At 37.7% G+C, this 25,011-nt stretch overlaps 4 protein-coding genes across 5 annotated transcripts; 1 reads left to right on the forward strand and 3 right to left on the reverse strand.

Moving 5' to 3' along the window:
• The first annotated feature begins 427 nt into the window (after positions 1–427).
• Positions 428–21,677, forward strand: LOC110842540 (calpain-C). Its single transcript, XM_022088306.2, has 17 exons — positions 428–1,115; positions 4,126–4,195; positions 4,267–4,543; positions 13,788–13,971; positions 15,757–15,828; positions 18,350–18,516; positions 18,952–19,124; positions 19,231–19,325; positions 20,097–20,210; positions 20,277–20,401; positions 20,469–20,514; positions 20,598–20,727; positions 20,798–20,856; positions 20,936–21,083; positions 21,179–21,295; positions 21,381–21,439; positions 21,532–21,677. Exons 1-17 carry the CDS (start codon positions 975–977, stop codon positions 21,556–21,558), a joined length of 2,004 nt encoding a protein of 667 aa, XP_021943998.1. The 5' UTR covers positions 428–974; the 3' UTR covers positions 21,559–21,677.
• LOC118434190 lies at positions 15,921–18,126 on the reverse strand. The gene is made up of 4 exons (XM_035847068.1): positions 17,377–18,126; positions 17,152–17,304; positions 16,323–17,060; positions 15,921–16,229 (listed from the first exon to the last, which is right to left on the reverse strand). The coding sequence occupies exons 1-4, from the start codon at positions 17,655–17,657 to the stop codon at positions 15,965–15,967; spliced, it is 1,437 nt and encodes a 478-aa protein (XP_035702961.1). The 5' UTR covers positions 17,658–18,126; the 3' UTR covers positions 15,921–15,964.
• On the reverse strand, positions 21,668–23,847 carry LOC110842541 (serine--tRNA synthetase-like protein Slimp). 2 transcript variants are annotated; one of them, XM_022088307.2, is made up of 4 exons: positions 23,706–23,847; positions 22,583–23,602; positions 22,324–22,483; positions 21,668–22,240 (listed from the first exon to the last, which is right to left on the reverse strand). In XM_022088307.2, exons 2-4 carry the CDS (start codon positions 23,549–23,551, stop codon positions 21,753–21,755), a joined length of 1,617 nt encoding a protein of 538 aa, XP_021943999.1. In that variant the 5' UTR covers positions 23,552–23,602; positions 23,706–23,847; the 3' UTR covers positions 21,668–21,752. The 2 variants fall into 2 exon arrangements, with proteins under 2 accessions (XP_021943999.1, XP_035702960.1); XM_035847067.1 differs by having other exon boundaries at positions 23,682–23,815.
• Positions 23,560–24,571, reverse strand: LOC110842542 (zinc finger protein 593 homolog). The gene is made up of 3 exons (XM_022088308.2): positions 24,344–24,571; positions 24,088–24,241; positions 23,560–23,934 (listed from the first exon to the last, which is right to left on the reverse strand). The coding sequence occupies exons 1-3, from the start codon at positions 24,378–24,380 to the stop codon at positions 23,727–23,729; spliced, it is 399 nt and encodes a 132-aa protein (XP_021944000.1). The 5' UTR covers positions 24,381–24,571; the 3' UTR covers positions 23,560–23,726.
• Positions 24,572–25,011: the final 440 nt, after the last annotated feature.

Raw genomic sequence — 25,011 nt, forward strand, 5'->3', positions numbered from 1 at the left:
TTGTACATACATACACACCCCGAATCATAACCTTGAAGAGAGGCTACTCTCTGAGCTGGACTATTGTGATTCGCATTTTTCTCATTTGTTGAAAAAAGTTTGATTGCTTGCAGTGCACCAATGCCTCTGTTGTATATGCACACCTGAAGCGTTCAATTGCATGGCACTGGGATTTGATTGTTGGAGAGAGAAGCGTTGGATGCTTGGGGGGTTTAACGTGCTGAAGTAAGCTTGCTTTGTGTCGAAAGTAAGTCGAAGCAAAAAGTCTATAAATTTAAAGAGCATACATGAATTCAGCTGTATTTTAGCATGACTGGGTATATCTATGTACATAATAAGGCTGAGGAACTAGCTGTGCAGACGCTTCTTCTTGTACTCATTCAGCTCCTTTAAGGTGGATACCTCTTTATATTTGCAAACTCTAAGGCTGCATAGTTAGTTTACATTTGTGCTTTATGTAAGTCGGATGTGTTAAAGTGATTTGCATTTCTAAAAAGGCAAGACTGCAGCTATAATCCACTCAAAAATTTGAAACCGGGTTCGTCAGTTTTGCAGGCAGTGACTTTTTGTTCAACTTTTTTGGCAACATTTTCAAGCGTATTCCATAGTTGGAATTTGTGAAATTGTGCTTACATATTAGACGAGGAGGCGCACAAGAACTCATTAAACCTTTCTAGCCATGGGAATTTTCAGTGGTTTTAATTAAACTTAAAGGAAGTAATGAAACTTTGTTGCTATTTCATAACCCAAAACTGAGTTAGTCTAATTCTTAATTCTTATTGGGTCACCACAATTCACAGCACGCTCAGGTGAAGTGTACACTTAATTTACATCACCCATGACGGAAATTGCGTAAAAGTTAAAATGTTAAACGAAATGACATTAATCTAACCATTATTGTTCTCAAAATAGTTTCGCGATAGAATTAAGTGTTACATAAGTAGTATGAATATCTGCAAGGAATAAATCAAGAAATGGCCAGCGATTACGAGCGAATAAAGTGCATCTGTGTCAAAAGAGGTGATCTGTGGGAGGATCCAGACTTTCCAGCAGTACAAAATTCTGTGTTTTACCATCAAACGCCTCCATTTCAGTTTGTGTGGAAACGACCAAAGGTACATATTCATGCACGATTGCATTCATCACGATTATTTGACTAAGGGCTCTGTAACACTGACTTGTCGCCTCTTTACTTACGTTCTAAAGTTTGCGTGAAAAAAATCTGCCTTTTGACCACTAGAAATCCAAAATAAAAAATAAGGCTAATATTCTAAGCTAATTTTGTCATGATATAATTGAGGCTAAAATTAGGATTAATATGCATAGGAGATGATGTTTTAACAATTGAAAATGAATGTACATATACATGCATATAAATATATGTCTCTGACAATTTTAATTAAAACTCTTCATTAGAGACCCCACGTACTTATGTATGTAAATATATACAACTTTTTTTATACAAGACAACACGTTGTTTAATATTGGACAACATTCGCAGTAGACAACTCAGGTGGTTGATTGAAGAGAGACTGCATGCTTAATATTAACAAAGCCTCTTTAATAATCTATTGAATGATAGTTGTTATCGCAGAAATTAGCACAGACGAAAGTAAAACATGTGGAATAATAATTAATGGTGTTGATAATTTACGGATTCAGGCCGGCTGGGAAGGAAGTGTGCCCAGATACATTTTAATTTGTTAAAGTGTGTGGTTGGTCTGGTTTCATTGGCAGCGAGTAGGAAATTGCAAATGAATGACCAATGACCAATGAAGTGACCACCTTCTTCGCCTAGACAACTTTTACTAAACTATGATTGCGTTGGATGGTATCTTTTATCACATTTGCGTAGTAGACACGTGTTATAGAAATAGTTTCATTTTCACATGCTCAATAATCATTGTAATTTAAAAGCGAATCTGATCCAATTTATTAATTACACATCGTTCATCAGTCACTACAAAAAACGTCGAATGATGAAATGGATTTTTATGCAAAAACTATTAAAATGTTCTTCGCACAGTGTAAACCATTAATAAATGCGCTTTCTTCGTTGAAGATGCCAAAAGTATCCAATAAAATTATCGTATTCTTAATTAGACGTCTCATCTTCTCTCATAAATCTGATGCGTATAAAAAGTGTACGCTATAAATTTTAGCAATAAATAAACCACTTTCAATCACATTAGTAACAGTAAAGACTGACAACCTCACCACGTTATTAGCCAAAGAATGTCTACCTTTCATCTCTGTATATATAGTCGTTACTGTTGTGTCAAACGTCTCATGTACATACATATTTCTGCATTCATGTCACGACTGATTTTTAATGGAACAAAAGTACTCAATAGGCTATTCCCTTTAAATAAGTACACAAGCTATCTCCTCATAAATAATATCCAATCAGGAATTGATTGATAATATCGAAATCCAATCAATTACATTTTTCTTTGTCGTATTCGCGTGGTCAAACAAAGGAAAGTAATGACTTTGTCGAATTCGCTGGCGTTGGTAATCATGCGTGCTAAATTCCAAACATCAATCAGTCATCGATAAGCAATCAATCTCTTGGCACTATTGTCGCTTTGATTCCTTTCTCTTGCAAATGCGCAAATGATAAACACAGGAATGTTGGACGACTCTAGAAGTTCCGATTTACAGTTTTAGTCATATCATGCATGTATTTATTGTCGGTTATACAAAAAATAGTAATCGATGATTTTTATTTCAAGGAATGTTGGGCGTCCAGTGGTTTAGAATTAGCCTGCATGCAAAATAGTTATTTTTCATTTATTTTTTAACATGTGACTTAAAAACAAAATATTAGATAATAATAGGATTACATTATTTGAACCTTGAAAAATATGTCGAACTTAACGTAATTTGTCACGTCATTTTTATCTAGTTGACTGTCACTTGCTGCATTTAATTTAATCTAGGCCTGCATCTGCAACTGTAAATAAATGACTCTTTGCCTCGAAATTTTACCGCACACGAAGCTCCTGCTGCACTACTGCCACAATAACGACTCGAAACTAATTCATGTACAAATTGCAGTCAAATCCATGAGTGCTTTTACCTTGGCTTACATTGGTTAGCCATAACTGAGCAAATTATCATTATTTTTAAACATGAAGCCATATTTAAGCGAATTTCCCGATAATTATTGGTCTTGTCTTTGAAGAAATTTTCGGATTAGGTTTAAAACATCTTTCTTCCGTTTCAACAATGCTTGGCAGATAGCAGTGATTCGATCGTGCATCTACATTGTGCACACATTGCACTAGGTACATATGCAAGCTATACAATGCGGTATGTGCACTTGCTACATGTAAAATACAAAAACGAATAGCACAAATAATTTCAATGCAATAATAGTTTGTTCGTTGGCCCACTGACTCTGATGCTGCCAACAATACACAATCTCTAAAAAAACAAATTGTTCTTTCTTCTTGTCAGAATATAGTTGAGTTCTACACCTTGGCGTCATATTGAAGGGAGTCGACTAACTAATGTCATTACAATGAGACGAGTTTTTCTCAATCCTTCATTTACTTTTCGCATTAACTCAACCTTAATTCGATTCATCTTACTCTTGTTGTTTCCCTTGCATTTTGAGAGATGCAGACCTGCAGAGGACCGACAAAGACTTAAACAAACCACATATGCGAGTCCTACCTAATATCTCTAAGACATCATTAACGGTGGCATGCGACATTCGAATTAAAAACGCAGGAATTTCTTACCATTCCGCGTTTGTCTTTTTACACATTGTTACGGACGGAGCATGGCATTATTAACTCAAACTAATTTTGAAAACCGTGGAATGTGCGGCGACCCAACTACAAACTTTTTCTAGGAGACGTATTTAATTGCACTGCAATTTAGCTTGCTAGATAACGGTCTGTTATACACACAAACATATTGCTATCCTAATCTATACAAATGAGGGACTCTTTCCCTCTTAGAATTAGTATTTTTTGAATAGGTTCTTGTTAATCTTGTCCGGTTCGTTTTTTGCATACTTTCCGTGTTATGTCATTGCTTTTGTCCTGAAATTACAACAAATGCCTCATGCTAGATTATAAATTGAGGTTACTGATCCATTTTTCTAAATTTCAGGAACTTTGTAGCAGCCCCATCTTTATACCAAATTCTAGTCCGAACTACGAAATTATACCGGGAAAATTGGGTAAGTTTTATAGAAGCCTAAAAATCTTCTGCAAATGTTCAAATATTGCATAACCTAATATTTTTTTGTAGGAGATAACTGGTTGGTCTCCTGCCTTGGTGTTTTATGGTTATCGAGAGAACTATTTCACCGCGTTGTTCCCGCGGATCAGACGTTCGCGGATAAAAACATTGTAAAGTGCAGTGACGACTATGGAGGCGTGTTCCGATTTCGTTTGTGGTGGTGCGGCGACTGGAGAGAGGTTTTGGTTGACGATCGACTCCCCACAGTCAATGGACGGCTTGTCTTCCTCCAGTCACAACAAAACGACGTTTTCTGGGCGTCACTCTTGGAGAAAGCATATGCCAAGTAAATATTTGTATTTCTTCACCATTTGTTTGCGATGATAATTGTCTCGATCAGCGATTTATGCATGTCTGTATGTCACTGTGTGTGTCTGAGATGTTTTATTATTATGCAAACATTTCCGCTAATTTGGTCTGTTGTATGCCATGTCGTAAAAAAGAGTAAATAGAGAGTAGAAAATTACAGCTTTATTTGCACTGGAATTCATTCATTTTGTTTTACGCTTGAAGGAGAAATTTTGGCTAGTATGTTCGTGTAGAAGTGAAGTTTATCGAATTTAAAAAACACAAATTTTCAAACTCAATCAACTTCACTTCCGCTGGTTGAAAAAAATTAAAAAGAATGTTAGCAGATTTAGAAAAATTAGCATTTTAAAGTGGGGGGTAAACTAATCCCGATTTCGCACATCGCACAGGGAGGAGTTAGTGTAGGTGAAAACAATGTTATTTTTGTACCGACGGTCAGATACGAGAGTAGGAAAATATACACTCCAACAAAAAATTGTCATCCAAATGTACAATGGCCCCTTAAGCTTCATATGTCGATGTTTAATTGTAAAGTCGTACGGAGTTTCAACAATGAGACTGCAAGTAGTTGAGTTGGATGTTTGGACTACAACGAAACATAACTTTCCACAAAGTAAACTGAAATTATTACGTAATCTTTTTTGATAATTGCATCGCAGTAGTTGAAGTACTGTAATTATGACATATGCATTTATGCCATATTAATATGCGACACACAATTTTATTTATATGTACATACACGACACGACTATAAATGCAAAGGATTAAAGAACCAAACCCGTCTTTGCATATTAACACTCACTTCTCATGTAAACCATAAAACAACGAGTAACGCTATCAATTGCAAGACGTGATCTTTTAGTCATAATTTAGCTTCTGATTTGGGACTTTTGCATGCAATGTCTGAAACTGTTAAAATATGCATGTTAACAAAGTTTTCCATATTTATCAATTTTTAAGTTTGTCGACTTTTATGAGGGCTGAGCATTTTCCAACCTTTTTCCCAGGACAAGGGATTAAAAGGGTCCTTTTGTTTTTATGCCTCATTAGAAGGGACACTTCGTTTGAGCATAACTCTGCGTAGTTTGTATGGTCACTTCTGACCACATATTATTACATATGTATGAATGTCTCCTATGTACTGTCGAAACCTTAAAACCAAGTTGTTTAATAAAAATCACCATCAGTCTAAAAATATCTTCCAGCGAGATCATTTTTACTTTCATGGTAGCAAAGCCGTTAGTTTGTATGATTCATATTGTTGGTCTCAACCTGCCTCATTGAGTGTCTCAAAAGTGCCCCAGTCTCAGAGTCTGTTAAAGTCTCACAACGAGAAGAACTGTTTCCTGTTCAACACTTGATAAACTGAAGTAGATCAGTGTTATTGTTGTGAAGTGAAAAGGTCAATTCATCAGTTAATAATAGCAGTAAGTCTCCACTGCCCAGTGCCAGTCTGGACGGAGTAAGCCTGTAAAAGTGTGCCGTGAATTGGACCATTGTTTGGACAAGAGACATCAACCCTTTGACTCTACCCGAAGCTGAACCTTCCGCCCGAGGACGAGTTTTATTGAGGACGACCACTCTACCCAAATCCTGAGTTCCCGTCTACCAAATCTCGACCTTTTTCGATTCTACTGCTCTTTATTAGGCAAAGAGAAGGTAACAAGTCTATTTCTGTTTTTCGCTTCTGCTTTCCCTACTCCACAACGACAAGATGACATCAACAATCAAAAGAATACATGTTACGCACATTGTCAAGCTAGACGACACCAATTACGCGAGGTGGAGACTTCAGATAACTTTACTTCTCAAGTCACATGACCTGTGGGAAGTGGTCAACGGCACTACCCAACGACCTGCAGATGAAGCACAACAGCCAGCATGGGATAAGAAGGATATACAAGCACAATCCATCATTGTCCCCACTCTCAGTGCCACTCAAACAAATCATATTTATGACTGCGCTACATCAAAAGCAATGTTTGACAAGCTGAAAAGCATCAATTCAGATTCAAGCTCGCTTAACAAGCAACATACCATGGCTAGATTCTTCAATTACAAAATTGGCAAGAGTCAGTCATTGATTGAAGCATTTGCAGAGGTGGAAGAGCTGGGCAGAAGACTAAATGAAATGGGAGTCGTCATGCCTGAAGCATCCATTGTCACAAAGATTGTCTCAAGTCTCCCCGACGAGGAGTATAATGCTTTCAAAAAGGCATGGGACAGCGTTCCGGATAAGGACCAGAGCATGATAATGCTACTTGCCCGTCTGAAGAAGGAGGAGTTGGAGAGGAAGGAATCCAAACCAGCAGCAACCAATCAAGATGCAGCAAAGGCATTCTTGACCCATGACCAGAAGAAAGGCAAGAAGAAACAGAGCATTGAAGAGTTGAAAAAGGCAGCAACCTGCCATGGGTGTGGGAAAAAGGGCCACTGGAAAAGGGAATGCAGGAGTAATCCACAAAATCAGAGCAATAAACCTTCAGATAATCCCGCACAAGCCAATAGAAGCCCTGGGAAAGCGTTCATGCTAAATGCAATACAAACCCCCATGCAAGCACCCGTGACTGAACAAGTGTGGCTAAGCGATTCTGGAGCTAACCAGCATGTCTGTGGAGATAAGGCATGGTTTACAAGATATGAAGAGTTTGACACTCCCAAGTCAGTCTTCCTAACGGACAAAAGGGCTACACAAGCACTAGGAAAAGGGACAGTGACACTTGACGCTTACATCAACGGCATATGGGAGGAATGTACCATAGATAACGTGTTGTACATACAAAGGGCTGTCAACCTTTTTTCTGAGGGATCAATGGCTAAGAAAGGGTACTCCATCGTCCGTGACAAGAATGGAGCAATATTTTATCAGGATGGACGGTTTAAGGGGCCAATTGCCGAGTTCAAGAATGATATGTATGTCATGAAGTTTCGTCCCACTTCACAAATTATTGCTGCATACATGCATCCCGTGACTAATGCTAAACTATGGCATCAACGCTTGACACACATTAATATGAACTATGTGGTGGACTCCATCAAGAAAGGCGCAGTTCGTGGAATTGACCTGGAGGCCGTGTCACATAAAATTATGTGTGAAGACTGTGAGATTGGGAAGCAATCTCGAAAGCCATTTCCAGCCGCAACAAGAAATGCAACGATAAAACCAGGGTCCATATGGACTTAGCCGGAAAAATGCCTGTTGCATCCCTGGGAGGAGCTCAATATTTCTTACTCTTGAAAGACGATGCTACTGGCTTCCGCACTGTATATTTTCTCAAGAGCAAAGACGAAGCCAAGGATCGTATCAAATGCTACATTGAATTTATGGAAAATCAAACAGGAAGAAAGGTCAAGATATGCCGTTCAGACAATGGTGGAGAATTCTGTAATTCTACTTTGGCATCATACTTCAGAGACCGGGGAATAATTCATGAAACAACCGTCAGCTACAATCCAGAAATGAATGGGAGGTCCGAACGTGAAATAAGAACTTTAAAAGACTGTGCTCGAACTATTCTGCTGGCAGCTAAATTACCCGAATCTTTATGGGCTGAAGCCGTTGCCACCACCGTCTACGTCCACAACCGAATACTGGACAAGCAAAGTCCAAATATAACCGCATTTGAAGCAATATTTGGCAAGAAACCTTCACTCCGTCATTTGAGTCTTTGGTAGCGTAGCATTTGCACATATACCAGCCCAGAAAAGGACGGTCTGGGGAGCAAAGGGAGAGCGACTTATCCTGTGTGGGTACGCATCAGAGAGCAAGAAATATCGTCTTTACGACCCTGAGTCCGGACAAGTGGTTGAGGCAAGAAATGTATCTTTCCACGAAGAAGCTTTTGAACCGACAGTAATGATACATGGCGAAGAAGAAAGAGATGAACCTGATGAATCCAAATCTGAAAAAGATGATGCAAAAGATGATGCACAAGATGATGCACAAGATGATGCAGAATGGACGGACGAGGAGAAATACGATCCCGAGGACCCACAGCCTGATCAAGTTGACCCACAGCCAGTACAACCTGACAACGAGAAAATGGGTGATGAATTAGAAGTCCAAGTTAAAACTGAAAAAGGAGACTACACGGCTCGCATTCCATCGCAAGGGACGACACGTGTTGTCTTGCCTGAAACAAGTAAAAAATCAGGAACCACTCGCAATTTAAGAGACAGAGCTAAAATTAAGAAACCAGATAGATATCAAGCTCATGCCATTTATGCAGACAAAGAACCTTCAACTTATAAAGAAGCCGTTGAGTCTAAAGAGAAGGAAGAATGGATAAAGGCAATGCAAGATGAGATTGAAAGTCATAAGAAAAATGGGACTTGGAAATACGTGAAGAGGCCAGCCAATGCAAGATTGCTTGACAGTAAATGGGTATACAAGCTTAAACGTAAAATGGATGGAACAATTGATCGATTTAAAGCCCGGCTTGTCATACGAGGGCATAGACAGAAAGAAGGCGTCGACTATTTTGAGACATTCTCCGCCGTATCTCGGTACGAGTCCATAAGACTTCTACTAAGTATAGCTGCAGCAAAGAAAATGCATATCGCACAGCTGGATGTCCAGACAGCCTATCTCTACGGGATTCTAAAGGAGACCATATACATGTCACAACCTGAGGGTTTCCACAATGGAGATGACTCCATCGTGTGCCTCCTGATCAAGGCTTTATATGGATTGAAACAGGCTGGAAGAACCTGGAATGAAACATTCACCGAATTTCTCGAGAAATTCGACTTGCACCCATGTTACTGCGATCCCTGTATATTTGTTGATGCAATAATCACTTATCTCAGCTTATGGGTGGATGATTCACTGGTCATTGGAAAAGATAAAAATGCCGTGCAGAAGATCATCAATGCAATCAAATCCTACTTTGAAATAACGATAATGGAGCCCACAGCCTATGTTGGGATGCAAATAATCAGAGATGGAAATGATGGTTTACTTTTGTCACAACCTTTTTACATCCGTAACCTGCTTGAAAAGTACAATATGCTGGAGTGCAACCCGACGAATGTGCCGATGCAACCTCATGCAGGAGAACTCGTCCCAGCCGCAACAATAAACGAGACCCTTCCGTATCGACAGCTCGTTGGATCATTAATTTACCTAGCCAAGTGCACACGCCCTGACATCTCATATGCAGTGTCCCGCCTGTCTCAGTTTATGCACGCATACGACGAAACTCACTGGAAAGCTGCAAAGCAAGTCCTCCGCTATTTAAAAGGCACCGAGGAACTCGGAATCAAATACAAACCGTGTGAGGATATGATTCTCAGGGGATATACAGATGCAGATTATGCTTCCGACAAGATGGATAGAAAATCTACAACAGGTTTTGTCTTCATACTAAATGACAGCGTTATTTCATGGTCAAGCCAAAAGCAACCCATTGTCTCAATGTCATCAATGGAAAGTGAATATATATATCTCGCTTCTGGAGCGCGTGAAGCCGTTTGGTTACGACGATTTCTAGAAGAATTAGGATTCCCACAAGAGTCCCCAACAATAATTCATGTTGACAACCAGAGTGCAATAAAATTGGTCAAAAATCCAGAGATGCACTCAAGATCCAAGCACATCGATGTCCGGTACCACTACACAAGAGAGCTAGTTAGTACAGGACAGTTGGCAATTGAATATGTACATACCAGTGAACAAATTGCAGATGGATTAACTAAGCCACTACTGAAGACCCAGCATTTCAAGATGAGACACGATCTCAGTATGGAAAGAAATGAGACAAAGGAGAGCAAGGACAACCCAACTAAAGTAAAGAGAGGTCCCCTCCAAGCCAACTTCTCACTGATAAGCCTTCTCACCATCCTTCTTATGTTTATTACACAAGCTTGTGGGGTGACACATCAGAATGCGATCCCTTTACTATGGAAAAAGAGTCCAATCCCAGTTACAACGGGATATAACCAAGTCCACTTGCTCGTCAAATTCATGAACCCGTGCGAAATTTTAACACAGGATCTACTCCATAAGGATTTAAGTGCCTATGCAACCGAGAAATGTAACAAAATATACGACGAAATGTTCCTGGATGAGCTAGAAAAAATGTGCCCTAAAAGAAAATTCTCCGATCATATTAATTCGCGACATACCAGAGAGATTGGACGAAGAGTGAAGAGAGTCCTCCCATTACTTGCAGTTGGAATAATAATTGGTGTGACTGTCCTTGTAGCCGGCTTATCAGTTGGTGGAGCAATCAATTCGTTTGTTCAAACTGGAAGAATCTCTGCTTTGCAAGGAACAGTAGCGGAACAAAGAGAGATGCTGGATGAATTGGAACGTCGCGTGGAAATATCGGAAAGAGAGATTGAGAAGCTTAAGGTTAGCCTAAATGCTACACTAGAACAGCTTCAGCTACATCAGCTTGATCACGACGAACTCAAGGGAAAATCCATTGACACCAATTTCGCAATTGCCTACCTTACCAGTCGCCTCATGATAGGTAGAGAAATAATTAGAGAAGCAACAAGACAGTGGCGGCGAGGAAAAGTTTACGCACCACTAATGGATTTCTTTAATTTCACGTTACCCTGTGGTGATGCTTGCCCAGTCAGCTTCGCACAATCTCAAAAGTGCGAAATATCAGATGACAGAACCAAGCTGTATGTGGACTTCACAGCAACTGAAATTAACAAAGATTTGCAACTCATCGAGGCAGACTCCTTCGATCTCAAAGTTGAAAGGAAGAATGAAACCTGCGTTCTAAAGTACAAGGGACCCCATAATGCCATCCTTTCTACGAAAGATGACTGCGTATACTCCATCAATGTTAAGGAGCCTACAACCCCCGACCTAATTGTTTCGCCCACTCGAGGATGCACGCCAACATCGAAAACAAAGAACTCCAATCACTTTGACATAGACCACTGTTATGACAAGAACCTTGCTGAACCATGGGATTTTGTACAAATCAAACTACACCATGGACAATATCATATCTACTGCCCTGGGTCCAATATTACCATTGAGAGGAAGCTGCAACAATGCCCTGCTAGCGTGTTCATCCTTCCAATGAATGCTAATTTTAAAATAAATGATATTGAATTTTCAGGAACTGAATCCAGCCTTGTTCACCAAGAGGTAGTCGACCCACTATTCACGATGAAAGCCAACTGGCACTTGCAGCCTAGTTTCAACTGGACCAGTCTGATGATCAATGGTTCCACTGACGAAGGAGGGTCAATCCACTACCACACAAGCAATGAACCAGCCTGGTCAACAATGGAATGGATCTTAACCCTTTGCATACTAATAATAGTTGCTCAAGCCACTCTTTGTGTTTTCCTTTTTCTGAAAAGCCGGCCAAATGTAATTTCGGTTAGGGCAAATCCAGTGGAAACTGCCGATATTGAACTTTAAAAATTGAGGGAGGATGTTAAAATATGCATGTTAACAAAGTTTTCCATATTTATCAATTTTTAAGTTTGTCGACTTTTATGAGGGCTGAGCATTTTCCAACCTTTTTCCCAGGACAAGGGATTAAAAGGGTCCTTTTGTTTTTATGCCTCATTAGAAGGGACACTTCGTTTGAGCATAACTCTGCGTAGTTTGTATGGTCACTTCTGACCACATATTATTACATATGTATGAATGTCTCCTATGTACTGTCGAAACCTTAAAACCAAGTTGTTTAATAAAAATCACCATCAGTCTAAAAATATCTTCCAGCGAGATCATTTTTACTTTCAGAAACATCCCTATAATTTACTTGGATTGAGCTTCTGATACCCAAAACAACTACTACAACTCAAAATAAGATTTATAGCCTCTAAAAACCCGAGATTAATGCTTGAAAAAATCATCACGTCGTCGGGAACACATATTCAGCCTCAATCACTTGAGCAAATTTCAATTGCAATTTCATGGTCATTTTCCTTGCCATTTCACAACATACTTTCAAGGATTTTATCAAATCATTCATTCATAGAATTTGCTGGAAGGGTTTAATCAAGACGAATGCAAAAGGCGAACGTGCGTGATCCGCTGCTGGTTTGTGACAGACCTGTTTTGAAGACAAGAACAGCACCAAATGCAAAACCTAAGGCAATAAATATACGAAGGAATGTTATTGTATCTGGCTATTTGTCAATGTCACTTTGAGGTGACAAAAATCACGATCGCCACAAGTAAGAAATCTCCACTTTAACAACGGGACAAAGGTACAGCTAAAAAATGAAAGTTTGTGCGTGCTCTCGTGAAAACCCCAATTTATCGCAATAGGTCGTGTTCTCTAATGGAATTGCTTAGGAATTTGAACTGATTTTGATGTTTTAAATTATCCTCCTATTATTTTAGATAATCATAAATATATAAGGAGAATTGGACAGAAAATCTTTTTTGTCTAGATTTTGGTAATGTTTATTTAAGGTTACATAGGTTTGACAAGTAATGTGCAGAGTTAACTTTCATTTCATGTTTATTTTATCTTCATTCATTCTACGTGAGGGATCATTTGTTTAAGTTTTCTGGTTTTCGTATCTTAGAAAAATGTTTTTGTGTCCAAATATTAAGTGGCTCATTGAAATGAAAATCAAGTCAAGAATGTCAGTTGAATAAAATGATATAAAAATCCTTCAGTGAATGAAACTTGAGATGGGATGGGGACGAGAATGAGAAAGTCCACGAAGCAAGCCAGCCACATATAGCTCTGATCTCCTTGGGGGGATTATTTTACTGCCATGACCACTTTTGATTTCAAATGTGATTGCTTCCGAGACGTACGAATGTACATGTGTCCAAGCAGTGCGAAATCTGATGAGACATGATGACTTTGTCGAATTAAAGATCAGTTACACTTACATACAAGGGCTACTTGCACTACTTTCAATTAGCAGAGTTTAACTCAACACGTAAAGGAAATTGGGTTGGCTGTGAAATACATATTTTTATATCTTAAATGATCCCTATAAGATCTCATCACATTGTTCGCATCATCATTGCAATGCAATAAAAATAAAAATCTAATAAGTCTACAAATGAATGTACGTACATCTCAACACCTTACATTTCACTTGGGCTAATGAAATGTACCTAAATTGATTCTGAAATGAGATGAGACGATGAATATTCAATTGTTGGTGCTGACTTGAATGGAAATGTGAAGTCATCCTTGCAAATTTAAAATGAATTTTCACAATTATTCAACATTACTAAACAAGTGAATATTTTCTATAACTTTATCATCTAGATTACACGGATCGTACGAGGCCTTAAAATATGGGACTTCGTTGGACGGATTTTCCGACCTGACTGGTGGCATCACGGAGTCAATCCCCCTGCGACAAGACCCCACTTCGTGCAGCAGACTTTTGAACAAGTTGTTGCAGATGACGTCCATCATCACTGTTTCCGTTCGTCAGTCGTCGCATCAGGTAAAATTGTAGCTAAATCGATGGAAAATGGTACAACTTTCTTAGAAATGTCAAATGTCACGAGTTTAACAACATGTGTGGCATTAGGTTAGTGGGTAGAGCAGAAATAATGAAAGAATGCAAATTTATGACACGACATTTCTACAAAGTATCAAAAACGCGATGAAGCAGTATTAACAAAACAGCCTCAGGCTTACATATGAATAATACTTGAAGAGAGTTAATTTCCTTGAATTTTGAGAGCACTACACTGATGATGATGCCCTCTCACATCCACTGCTTAATATTGTGTTTGCGTGACATTAACCTGAATACTTTTACCATACCTCAAAAATGTGAAATTAAACCATTTTCTGAAACAATAAGTATAGAACCTTAGTTATTGGTAGAGCAGACCATTAGTTTCCCACTATGGTCTGCAAGTACACGAGAGCTAGATTTGTCAGAGTCAAATCTCGAAAGAAAAGCTTATTTAAGCCCGTTGCCTTCTATAATCCAATTAAATGTGTCCTTTGATTTGACTTTTGAGTAGGAAGTTATTAAACTGTGATTCTTATCATCCTCAATATGTAATCATTGATAGATGACAAGTTGAAGGTCTCTCGAAATGCAAATCCTTGCTCCTCTTTTCAATCGTGGGTGAATCTGATTAATGCGTGTTTACTATTGACATTAGATTTAAAACTTTGGCTTGTCCTCTCGAAACCTACGTGTAGTTTTTATCATGACAGCGACTTCCTTGTTGAACAAACTACAAACATGATCCATTATGTGATGTGATCTCCTTATAATCTTATCCTTATCATCCTGCATTATTATGTGTCGTAAGGAGGATGCGATTTAGCTGCCCATCAGCTCCGCTTATGCGTTCCCGTGTAGAAAATGTGCACAAATCTCAGTCGCCCATTTTTCCATTTTGAGATTATTAACTGACTTTTTGGTCCATACAATGATTGAATCTGACAGTTCTCAATAGAATTACACACCTTGTTAATCCACGTGTGGGTTGGACATGTGTCTTATGTTTGCGCACAACATCGAAAGGGAATGCAACTTGAACTGTTTATTAAAAACGTATGTACATGTTTAACTACATGTATGCATAAAACATGAACCGTTCGTGTGTACCAGGTACTCCAAGTAAAGTTTACAGTCTGACAAATTTTAATCCAAGGTAGTTGTGCCTGGCATGACACAGGTCTTACGTATTAGATTGTAGTATCATCCCACAATCCCGTATAAGTTAGCAGTTTAAGGGTGTACTGCGTATTAGAACTTGCCCACAGTAAAACTAAAAAATGAAATTTCTCCAACATAAAGTCAAACAAAAGTTTTTTCTTGAATAAAATGATGAGAAAAGTCAAACAAGACACATAAGCACACAAATAAATCATAAATATCTTACTTTATTACTTCAATAATCTACAACATGTTGAAACAAGAGTTGAAGCCGTAAAAGTGTGAAATGGTTGGGGTTGAAGATTGCAATTGAACCTGCAATTGACTTGGCGTGTGCTGGTTGCCATTTCTCATTAGCATATGTACACATACAACATAGTGGACATAAACTCGTTCAATTCTTCTCGTGTTACACGAAAGAAAATTGCAGTGAATAACTAAGTACGCTTTAAGATTAGACTAGGGTCGTGATAACTTTAGATGATTGCACTGCATATTAATCGCAGCCTTGTTGTCTTATTTTCTAATACTCGCAGTCGTTTATATTTTTTAATTCGTCAAATTTTTCTAACGACATATGTAATTACATGTCTTTATTATTTACAGAATGGAGGTGCAGAAAAGTTGGCAAACGGAATTCAGTTTGGAGTTAACTATCGTCTTTATGAGGTTCAAAAGGTACTCACATTTAAATACCTTGAATGTTTTTAAACAACGTTGATAAATGGTAATGACCAAAAAATGAAAATAATTTGCATTCTCTTGCAGTGTTGATAATATTCAAATTAATTTTGTATTTAACTTTCTTCTACTTCTATAATTTAATCCCACACAAGTCCTTAACGCTTTGATACCTTTTCACAACTCTGGGCAGTAATTGCTGAATAAACGCATGCCCTGTTTTGTCTTGCTCAGTTTCCTTTCCGGCACAATCTTCTGCCCAGTTGCACTTCCTGTAGTGATGGACGTACGCCACAGTTTCTGGAACTAATAGTTCGATACCGTTTTTTGGAAGGGCATGAACCATGCTGTGAATTCCGGGCTCAGTGACAAAGTCTGGCATCGTGATGAATTTTGCACTGTCATATAATTTGTTTTGAATTAGCTCATCCAATGTCCACGACTACGCATGCCATATTTTTTCATAAGGTGATTTCGAATTGTAGACTTACCGGTAATTGAACGGTTCGATGTGCTTTAATCTTGTGACGTGCTTTAAAAGATAAAGTTTATTTGTAATTTTATCTTCAACTTTTGTAGCTTTTTTAGCATTTTGATACGCCGGCCATCCAAGACCAAACAGTCCACTTCTAAATTGGAATTGAACCGGAATATGTCCCTTATATTCTAAATTCGCTAGAGAAAATTGCACAAGTTGATTGTAGTTGTTGATTTGTTGTGATAAATTTTGTCTTGGTATGATGTACTCGTCATAGTCTAAGATGACCACAAATTTCGCTTTATTCTTGAACCGCGCAGCACAGTCGGTAGCTTGAACGACTTGACCATTATTATGGAGCTCTGGAATTTGTCGAATATTTTGCCACGGAAGAACTTTTATGATTGGTCCTGTTTGTGCGTTCATGTTGTAGTTTTTTATCAGACACGAAGTTTGAGGCCCAATCGAGATGTTATAAAATGTAAAATGTTCCACTCCCATAATCATTTGGAACTCGATCCACTGGAGAAATTGCCAGACATCGTCATATTCATAGGTTGGCTGGACACAAGCAGCAAATCCAATCGTCTTTGACAAAATGTTCTTATCACCCCTTTCAAGGTCATTGGGTTTATTATAAATCACTGGGATAAGTTTGATCCTCGATCTGCTCAGTGCTCGATCAGGGGATAAGGAAACGAAAGAAGGCAAGTACTTTAGTCCTGCGAGCTTGCAGAAAATTGTGACTGGACTGCAAGATATTAAAATATTTTAACAAGTAGATTTTACAAAGAGCGTCGTTGATAATTATATAAATAGTCTTGTATAGTTTGTTTCTCAACCTTATCTGCAGCTCTCTGCTAGCATGTCTGGTAATTTGAAGGGTTGATGTAACCGTTTCATAGTGTTCCCTTGCGTTGTCAAATAAATGACAGTAAAACTTTGTTTGAATCTTCGGGGTGGTTGCTCCCAAAACTTTAACTATTGCGTCTCCTCTATTTAAAATATCGTGAGCACTTAAAATGGACAATTGATGCAATGATCAAAGCGAAATTTAGTCAATTTACCCCAAATAATCATAAAAGGCCGAGTAGACAAAAAACTTTTCATGGACCTGTGTCTCAAATATTTGTTCCCAATCTTGAACTATTGGCCAATGTTTCTGTCCATTGTTTGTACTGCTTGAAAAACTGGATACAGATAAGTAACATTTTCCAATATAAATGGCTAACACGGCCACCAAAACGAAACATATCACATCAAGACGTAGAAAGTGATGCGTATATTTCGAGAACATGCATTTTTTCCACTCTAATATTTTAGGCCTCGGTTTATTTTTTATGCTCATTATTGTTAATTAAAAAGATACTTTACACTAATTACAAAAAAAAATCCAACTTTCTGAACATATGAAGCACAACTTATAACTTCCTATAAGACTTGGTTCAGGTTGGCAGATGTAAATACATATCAGCGTCAGAACTTAAATATTTGTACAAGTGGCGTTGGCGAGATTGCTAAAAAATTCGTATAATGACCGTATTTCAATGTACTTTAGTACTTGGTGAATTTCATATGTACAATGTATTTGAGGCAAAATTATCCATTATGAAAATAGCATCCTATTTATTACTACTATAAATACAACATTAATAAACCTATGAAAACGCTATGCAAATGAAAAGTGAGACCGTTCTTCCTTCCTTCTCGTTATTTCAAACACCACACACTTTTACGCAGATTCTTTAATAATAAGCAATTATGAACCTAATTACGACGATGAGAAACTTTGTTAGATTTTACCCATTGATATCCTAATCAAATCAATGCAATTGTATAGGAACATGTGTTATGCAAGCTTAATGATACAACATGTGCTCATTTTATCAAAAGCAAGGAACCAAACAATTATTATAATTTGATGATTTAGTCATTCATAATTTCAATCTTTTACTTGGTTTTATAATGCATGTATAGAATTTGAGTCGTTATTATGAGGAAAATTACGCAGCCCAGTGAAACTGAATTTTATTTTTGCAGATTGAAACTCTGAGTGGAGAAGGGGTTCAATTAATTCGCCTTCGAGGGTCCGGATTGGTCAGTGAATTTATCGGCAGTTGGTCGAAAACGTCCACAGAATGGGCGCAAGTGTCTGCTATCGATCAACAGATCTTACAAATCAAGTCGCTAGCCCAAGGAGAGTTTTGGTGAGATAATTTAAATAATAGTTTTTCCAAGAGCTAGACTACGCCGAAGTGAAAACAACAAATTTTGACGTTTTTGAAAAGTTCCCGTGAGAATTTCGCTCTGTGGTTTACCGACCAACTAAAATGAGCTAACCACTGATAATAACTGTCGGTTTTAAGCAACTTATCGCTCCTTGTTGTAGCACAATAGGATATTTTTTGTTTGTGGTACTGAGATTACTACGGCGCCGCCAATACCACTCTTGAGGTTACCAACTCAGACAGTTTCTATTCTCTCGACCTCTGCATTCTAAGCAATTTTATAAAAAATGAATGGCTCCTTCCACAAGTCAAACATGTTCAGCAATAACTCAAGCCAAACCAAAAATAATCGTAGACGCTTTCATTTTCTTTTCAAATTTTCCAATGAATGATACCAATTTTGATTTGGAATAGGATGCCTTATGGAGATTTTTTGAAAACGTTCACTCACATGGAAGTAGTTCACTTGGACCACGAAACAAGCAAGGACGAGGTTTCTCTAAATAACAAAACGCCGTGGCATGTAAAGCAGTTTCAGGGGGCTTGGATGCGTGGCGTAACGGCTGGAGGATGTAGAAACAACACTGGTAATTAAAAACACGCTAACGTTAACGCTAATCCTAAGTTGGCAATCCTTGCTAAAAAAGCCTAATTATCATTATTACTCGATTGTCATTAAATAATTAATTACAGACACTTTTCACATCAACCCTCAACTGCACCTGCTGGTCACAGAAATGGAAGAGGTGGTTCTTTCTCTCAATCAACATGCCATAATGGACCCCAAGGTAATGAATAATTTGAATAGGAACTATAATTAAAATAATTGTAAAGAAATTATCAGTGTGCTTAGGGTTATGCTTTAATATTTATTGTGAAATCATATTTAGTCCACCACACACATTCGTAAATTACTTTTATTTGCATCTCAAATTCAATATTCGACCCATGCGTTACCATTTTGTAGCCGATATCTATCCAAAGATATTTAGATAAAGATATTTAGTAATCATGTGTGGAACTCTGTGGATAGAGAATAAATCGCCACATAATTAAATTAGTGTGAGTTGACTAGCTGAATATACGTCAAAGGATCCGTTGATTTCTTCTTAACATAATCCCGTTACATGGCGTAGCTCTATCGTATTAGGCCACCTGCATGAATGCGTCTAAAATTTATTTTTGCAGTTAGCTGACTGCTGACACATTTTGGTAACTGTGACGTGGTGGCATCATCATCTCATGCTACTTACAGCATTATAATACAAACAGTCAGGTGGATTTACTAAGATACACATATCTTTGTCGTGAATATTGTTGAGCGAAATTGTTGGTTTGGTTTACCATGAGCAGCAAAAGATTATTTGTGTGACTGGCTGAACGCCTGAATGACTTTCACAGAGATTACCGAGATTAAATAAAAATTGCCAGGAACAGTTTCATCTTAATATTTTTTGTCGCATAATGCACAGATTGTGTTAAATGATCTTGTCCACTAGATACAATCACATGGATGCAATAATGATAAAATGGTACAACTGGGTATTTGTAATTCACAGGTTATTGGATTCACGGTCTATCCACTACCCAAATTAAATTCGGATTCAATTGGGAAAAGTTTTTTCAAAAAGAATAAAAGCTTGACAAATTCACAGTACACCAACAGTCGACAAGTACTTGATACTTTTATCAGTAAATAAATTGACGTTGGTTGCATACATGTAATATTTCTAAAATAGGTCAGTCAAAGATGTCAACTTGGAGAAGGAGGTGGTTATTATCTCGTGATTCCAACAACTTTTGAGCCGGCTCAAGAAACATCCTTCACTTTCCGGGTTTATTCTGCAAATACCATTAAACTCAGGTTTGAATTTTGCATAATTATTTCGTCTTCATTAGTACCTAAAACTTCAAATGACTTTATTCCATAGATTGATCGATACAACACCTTGCGTCAAAAAATCGGCGATTCTTAAGGTAATTTTTGGGCTTAAATTGCATAGTTGATAGTGAAAACGTGCATTGATGCAAGATGGATAATTAATTTAATCATATTCTAGTCTGCTACGTCATGCCAGGAAACAAAGAATTTTCAACAGTATGAAGCAGTTTTTCAACAGTTGAGTGATGAGCACAGGACAATCAGCTCTTTCGATTTGCAAGAATTGCTTGAAGCTGTACTACCGAACGGTGAATAACAAAATGCGAATTTTAAAGTATAAACTCAATTAGCGACTTGTTTTATAATTTATCTCGACAGACTACATCAAAAGCTGTGCGACCTTGGAAGTATGCAGACAAGTTGTACTTGCCATGGATGTAATTATCAATTTATGATATGCTAACGGTAGATTAGGTTTAGTGTAAAGTACAATATAAAAATAAAATTTTGTTTCAGAAAACTGGACTAGGACGCTTAAAGTTTCAGCAATTTAAAGAACTCATGTTTAGTTTAAAGTCTTGGCAGAACGCTTTTAAAAATCATACGAAAGAAAAGCACGGAGTACTCAAAGGAGAAAGACTTAGAGACGCTTTGACCGATGTTGGTATGTACGCACAGTTTAATTAATAAATGGACACTATTAACATGTACAAATATTCATATCAGTCCAATGAATGTCTCAATTCTAAATTTTTCAAGGGTTTCAACTAAACAACGACATATTGTCCGTACTTGTTCTTCGATTCATGAGGAAAGATGGAACTATGCGCTTTGGAGACTTTGTGGGATCAATCCTACATTTAACGGTGGCATTTGGTAACAACAATTTTTCCGTTTTCGTGCAATGATAGTATGTATGAGATAAGAAGTTATCGGTATATTAAATATTTAATCGTTATAGCAAACTACGATAAAAAAGACCCATTGCTCAATGGCCACATCAAACTGACATTGTCCGAGGTAATTGCATTAATTGCAATCATCATTTCTATATGATTTTGACACATGCTACAGAAATCTATTACTTACGTATTTATGTTTCTACTTAATAGTGGCTTAAGCTGTCTCTGATGTGCTGATAAACCAACGTACAACAATTGATTTTTAACCCATATGAAGTCGTCTTACCCTGTTTCTCTTTAACTTCTTATGATTAGCTTGTGAAACAACGTACAATAAAACAAATCATTAAACAAATTATTAGCACTAGCATGATTTATTATTTAATCGCTACGTCCATGTCACACCCTACTGCAAGTTAAAGTGATCGTCATCAGGGAATTTTTGTGGTAGGATCAATGGTCCTATTTTCGGCATTCAGTTCATTCGCAACATGTAGAACACGACTCTCATTTACAACAGGCAAACCAGTATGGTCAACCTTTTTCGGCTGCGAAGTTCTTAGGAAATGTGTAATGTTAAAGAATTGTGCGCTTATTAAATGAAGAAATTTAGTTTTTTTCTTGTTATCAAAATAGCAGCAGAGAAGCCTTTTGCTGACATAGTCCCCCACAACTGATAACGTTCCTACCATCTTACTTGGTGACTGATCTGTTTTGTTCATGACAAATGCAAGTTTCTTCTTTTCATACATCTTGAGACGGGATGCTGGAACAATTTGAGTCTGGAATGGGAAGCCGACTTGTGTGGAATAGAATGATTCCATAAGACTTTGAAGTTTTTTGAACTCTTGTTCCATCTCTTCTTCATTTTGACAGGCAACGAAAGCTTGAACATTATGACTTTGATAGCTTCCTGGTCCTAAAACATGTACACACTATCAAAAAAATACCTACATATTTACATGGCAAAATATCTGCTAGAAAATGAATGTTACCACATACGGTCTTTGTGAGTGTTGTATGATCGTCCAATAACAAAATATCTCAAAGGGAGGCATCGTGGACTATCAATAATTGACTGCGAGAATAATGCCAGGAACGAAGGGAAGGACGCTCCACCTGCTAAATACGTGGCGTGCTCCCATCCTTTTTTCACATTCGGCTGGAAATACAAAAAACAGGTGATTCTTAAATGTTTTCAACATACATGTCTAAATTTCAACCATCAAATATAATTAGTAAAATTGACAATTCACTTTACCTCACGAATTCGCAAAAACTGACTCGGGTCAATTCCAGCCCCTTGCAAAATTATTCGCTTAACATACTCTGCATTTCCAGTTTCTACGAATCCACCTTTTAATAAGTGTGTTTGAGCTTTTTCCCTCAAATGAACGTCCAACCAGGCACTTTGCCCTATCGGAAATTCTGCCAGAAGTCCGGGTCCCACTGGTGACTCGATGGCAGTGTATTCAGGAAACTCCCATTTTTTGACTCCTTCAGGAACCGTCGTCTGACTCAAAAGAGTGGCTTCAGCTTCTGGAGTTTCTGGGTCCAACAAGTTGGGCAGAGATAACACATAGTCTACTAATTCGTCATTGAATTGGTTAAACTTCGCGTCAGACTCTCTAAGTTGTTCTCTTAATTTTCGTCCATTTTCTTTTAAAGTCTTCATTTCTTCCGCTTTAATTTCCTTGTCCTTCTCGGAACGAACAAGTTCTTGTACTCTGTTTGTGGTATCGTCCCGCTGAAGCTGAATTTGGTCTCTGACTTGCTTCGCTTCGAGAGCTTTGGAATAAAGTTCTTTGACTATTGACACTCTTTTTCGATTAAGTTTACGCTTAGAGACCGAATTTTGAAATAAGATTTCATTACGGAAGATGTTTTCAATGTCAAGAACCGGCTGAAGCAGTCCGGAATTTGTTTCATTAAGACGAAAGAGAGATTCGGTGCTGTACGATCGACGTGGTTGTGATTGATTCAGAATGAATGATGATATTTGAAGAAGTGGAAATTGAGAAAGCCTTTTGATTGACGGTGGAATAGTGTACAAAGGATACACGCAATTTTTATGGTCGACATATTTTAAAGAAAAATTGCCAACAACTGAGGAAGCAGTCTCAAATTTAGGATTTTGCTTGTTGTTGGGAATGTATGAATAGGATTCGGATTTGACAAAGGTAGCAGCAGGCGAGCCAGGGGAAGGGATTCGAAGTAGCGACTTCAGCATTGCAGCAATTTATTTAAAGATAGGCTTATTTATTTCTATAACTGTGAATATCTGCAACACATAAGTAATATATAAGACATGAGCTTACGCATACAAAATACCTTGATTCTTTTATAAGGAAATAACTTGCCAAATATTGAAATGATATAATTACGGTAAATTTTGTGATTAGAAATTAGTCGTCTGCGATCTTGATGTCGTCCTCAATCAATGTTGGGTTCGGTTTGGACCTCTTTGCAGGCGGTGGGAGGTATGAGCCCAGTCCCCCGGCTCGTTCGGACTCCTCCACTGAATAGGGCACCTCCTCCGTCTCCTTCACCCTCTTCTTGTGCACCTTCCCTCGCCGGTGTTCCTCGAGGGCGTGTTGGCTGATGTAGTGCTTCCTGTCAAGATCAAACAAAAATATAGATAAACCAAATACAAAAAAAAGTCAAAGCCGGAAACACTTCATGGTCAAAAGCCCTCATGTTAATAAGTTGGTGGTTAAGGTTACAATGTACAACATTTTAATAAGAATGTGAAGTTGGACTAATTACGCGCAATGAAGACAGTAGAATTGACCTCCTCCGGGTAGATCAAAGTCGATGGGTTTCTTTTCAAACTTTTCTGGATGATCCAAATCCTCACAAATAAGATCAATGTCCCTGGTCCTCCGCTTGGTTCTGTATTTCTTCTTTTCAGTCGTGATCCCTATTTGTTAATTAAAAGATAATTAAATAAACTAAATGCTCAATGGTAGTCAATGCTGTATGCTGTGCTGTGGGTGAAAAAGTATCAAAATGATCACTTCACCTTGGTGGTACTTTCGTCTTTTAGTAGGCCCTGGCATATTTCAAGAAAACTAATAAGTCTAAACTACAATAGAGGCTAAACCTTGAGTAATCCAGGGTTTTGGATAATTTGTCACCTGGTGGTTATCACAATAATGAATTAATAGGATATCCAAAACCGAAAATTATGAGCCAAGGTTTATTAATTTCACCACGTGCAGAATTAACAGCAATATTTATGGTTTCCTTCTTTATTTGCTCTATGACTGCTGCTAATCCCAAGCAGAAGCGAAGTCGCACTTTATTGATAATTGATATGATTGAAAAGCTTGCTTATGTGTTTTGTGATTTGCCTCATAGATTAATTACAACTTGTAAATTACAAGTTTGTTTGACTTTTACTAAAAATTTATCAATTGGCACAAAATGAAATAAAATTATTTTATATTTAATTTCTCATAAAGCTAATGAAAATAATGAGGTCAAGATCTGCAATTTAATTTTCATGGTTAATGAATCGCATAAAGTCTCGTTTTCACAATCTCATCCTCATTCGGTATTAGTATTAGTATTATTTTTTTTAATAATCAATTTGATTAAATCAAGTCTCATGGATTATCGATACCTACTTGACTGCACGTTCAAGCAAGAAGGTCTAAAAATTGAGAAATTATTAACATTTAAAAATCA

This window comes from Folsomia candida, unplaced genomic scaffold (genome assembly GCF_002217175.1).
Source record: "Folsomia candida strain VU population unplaced genomic scaffold, ASM221717v1 Fcan01_Sc001, whole genome shotgun sequence".
NCBI lineage: Eukaryota > Metazoa > Arthropoda > Collembola > Entomobryomorpha > Isotomidae > Folsomia > Folsomia candida.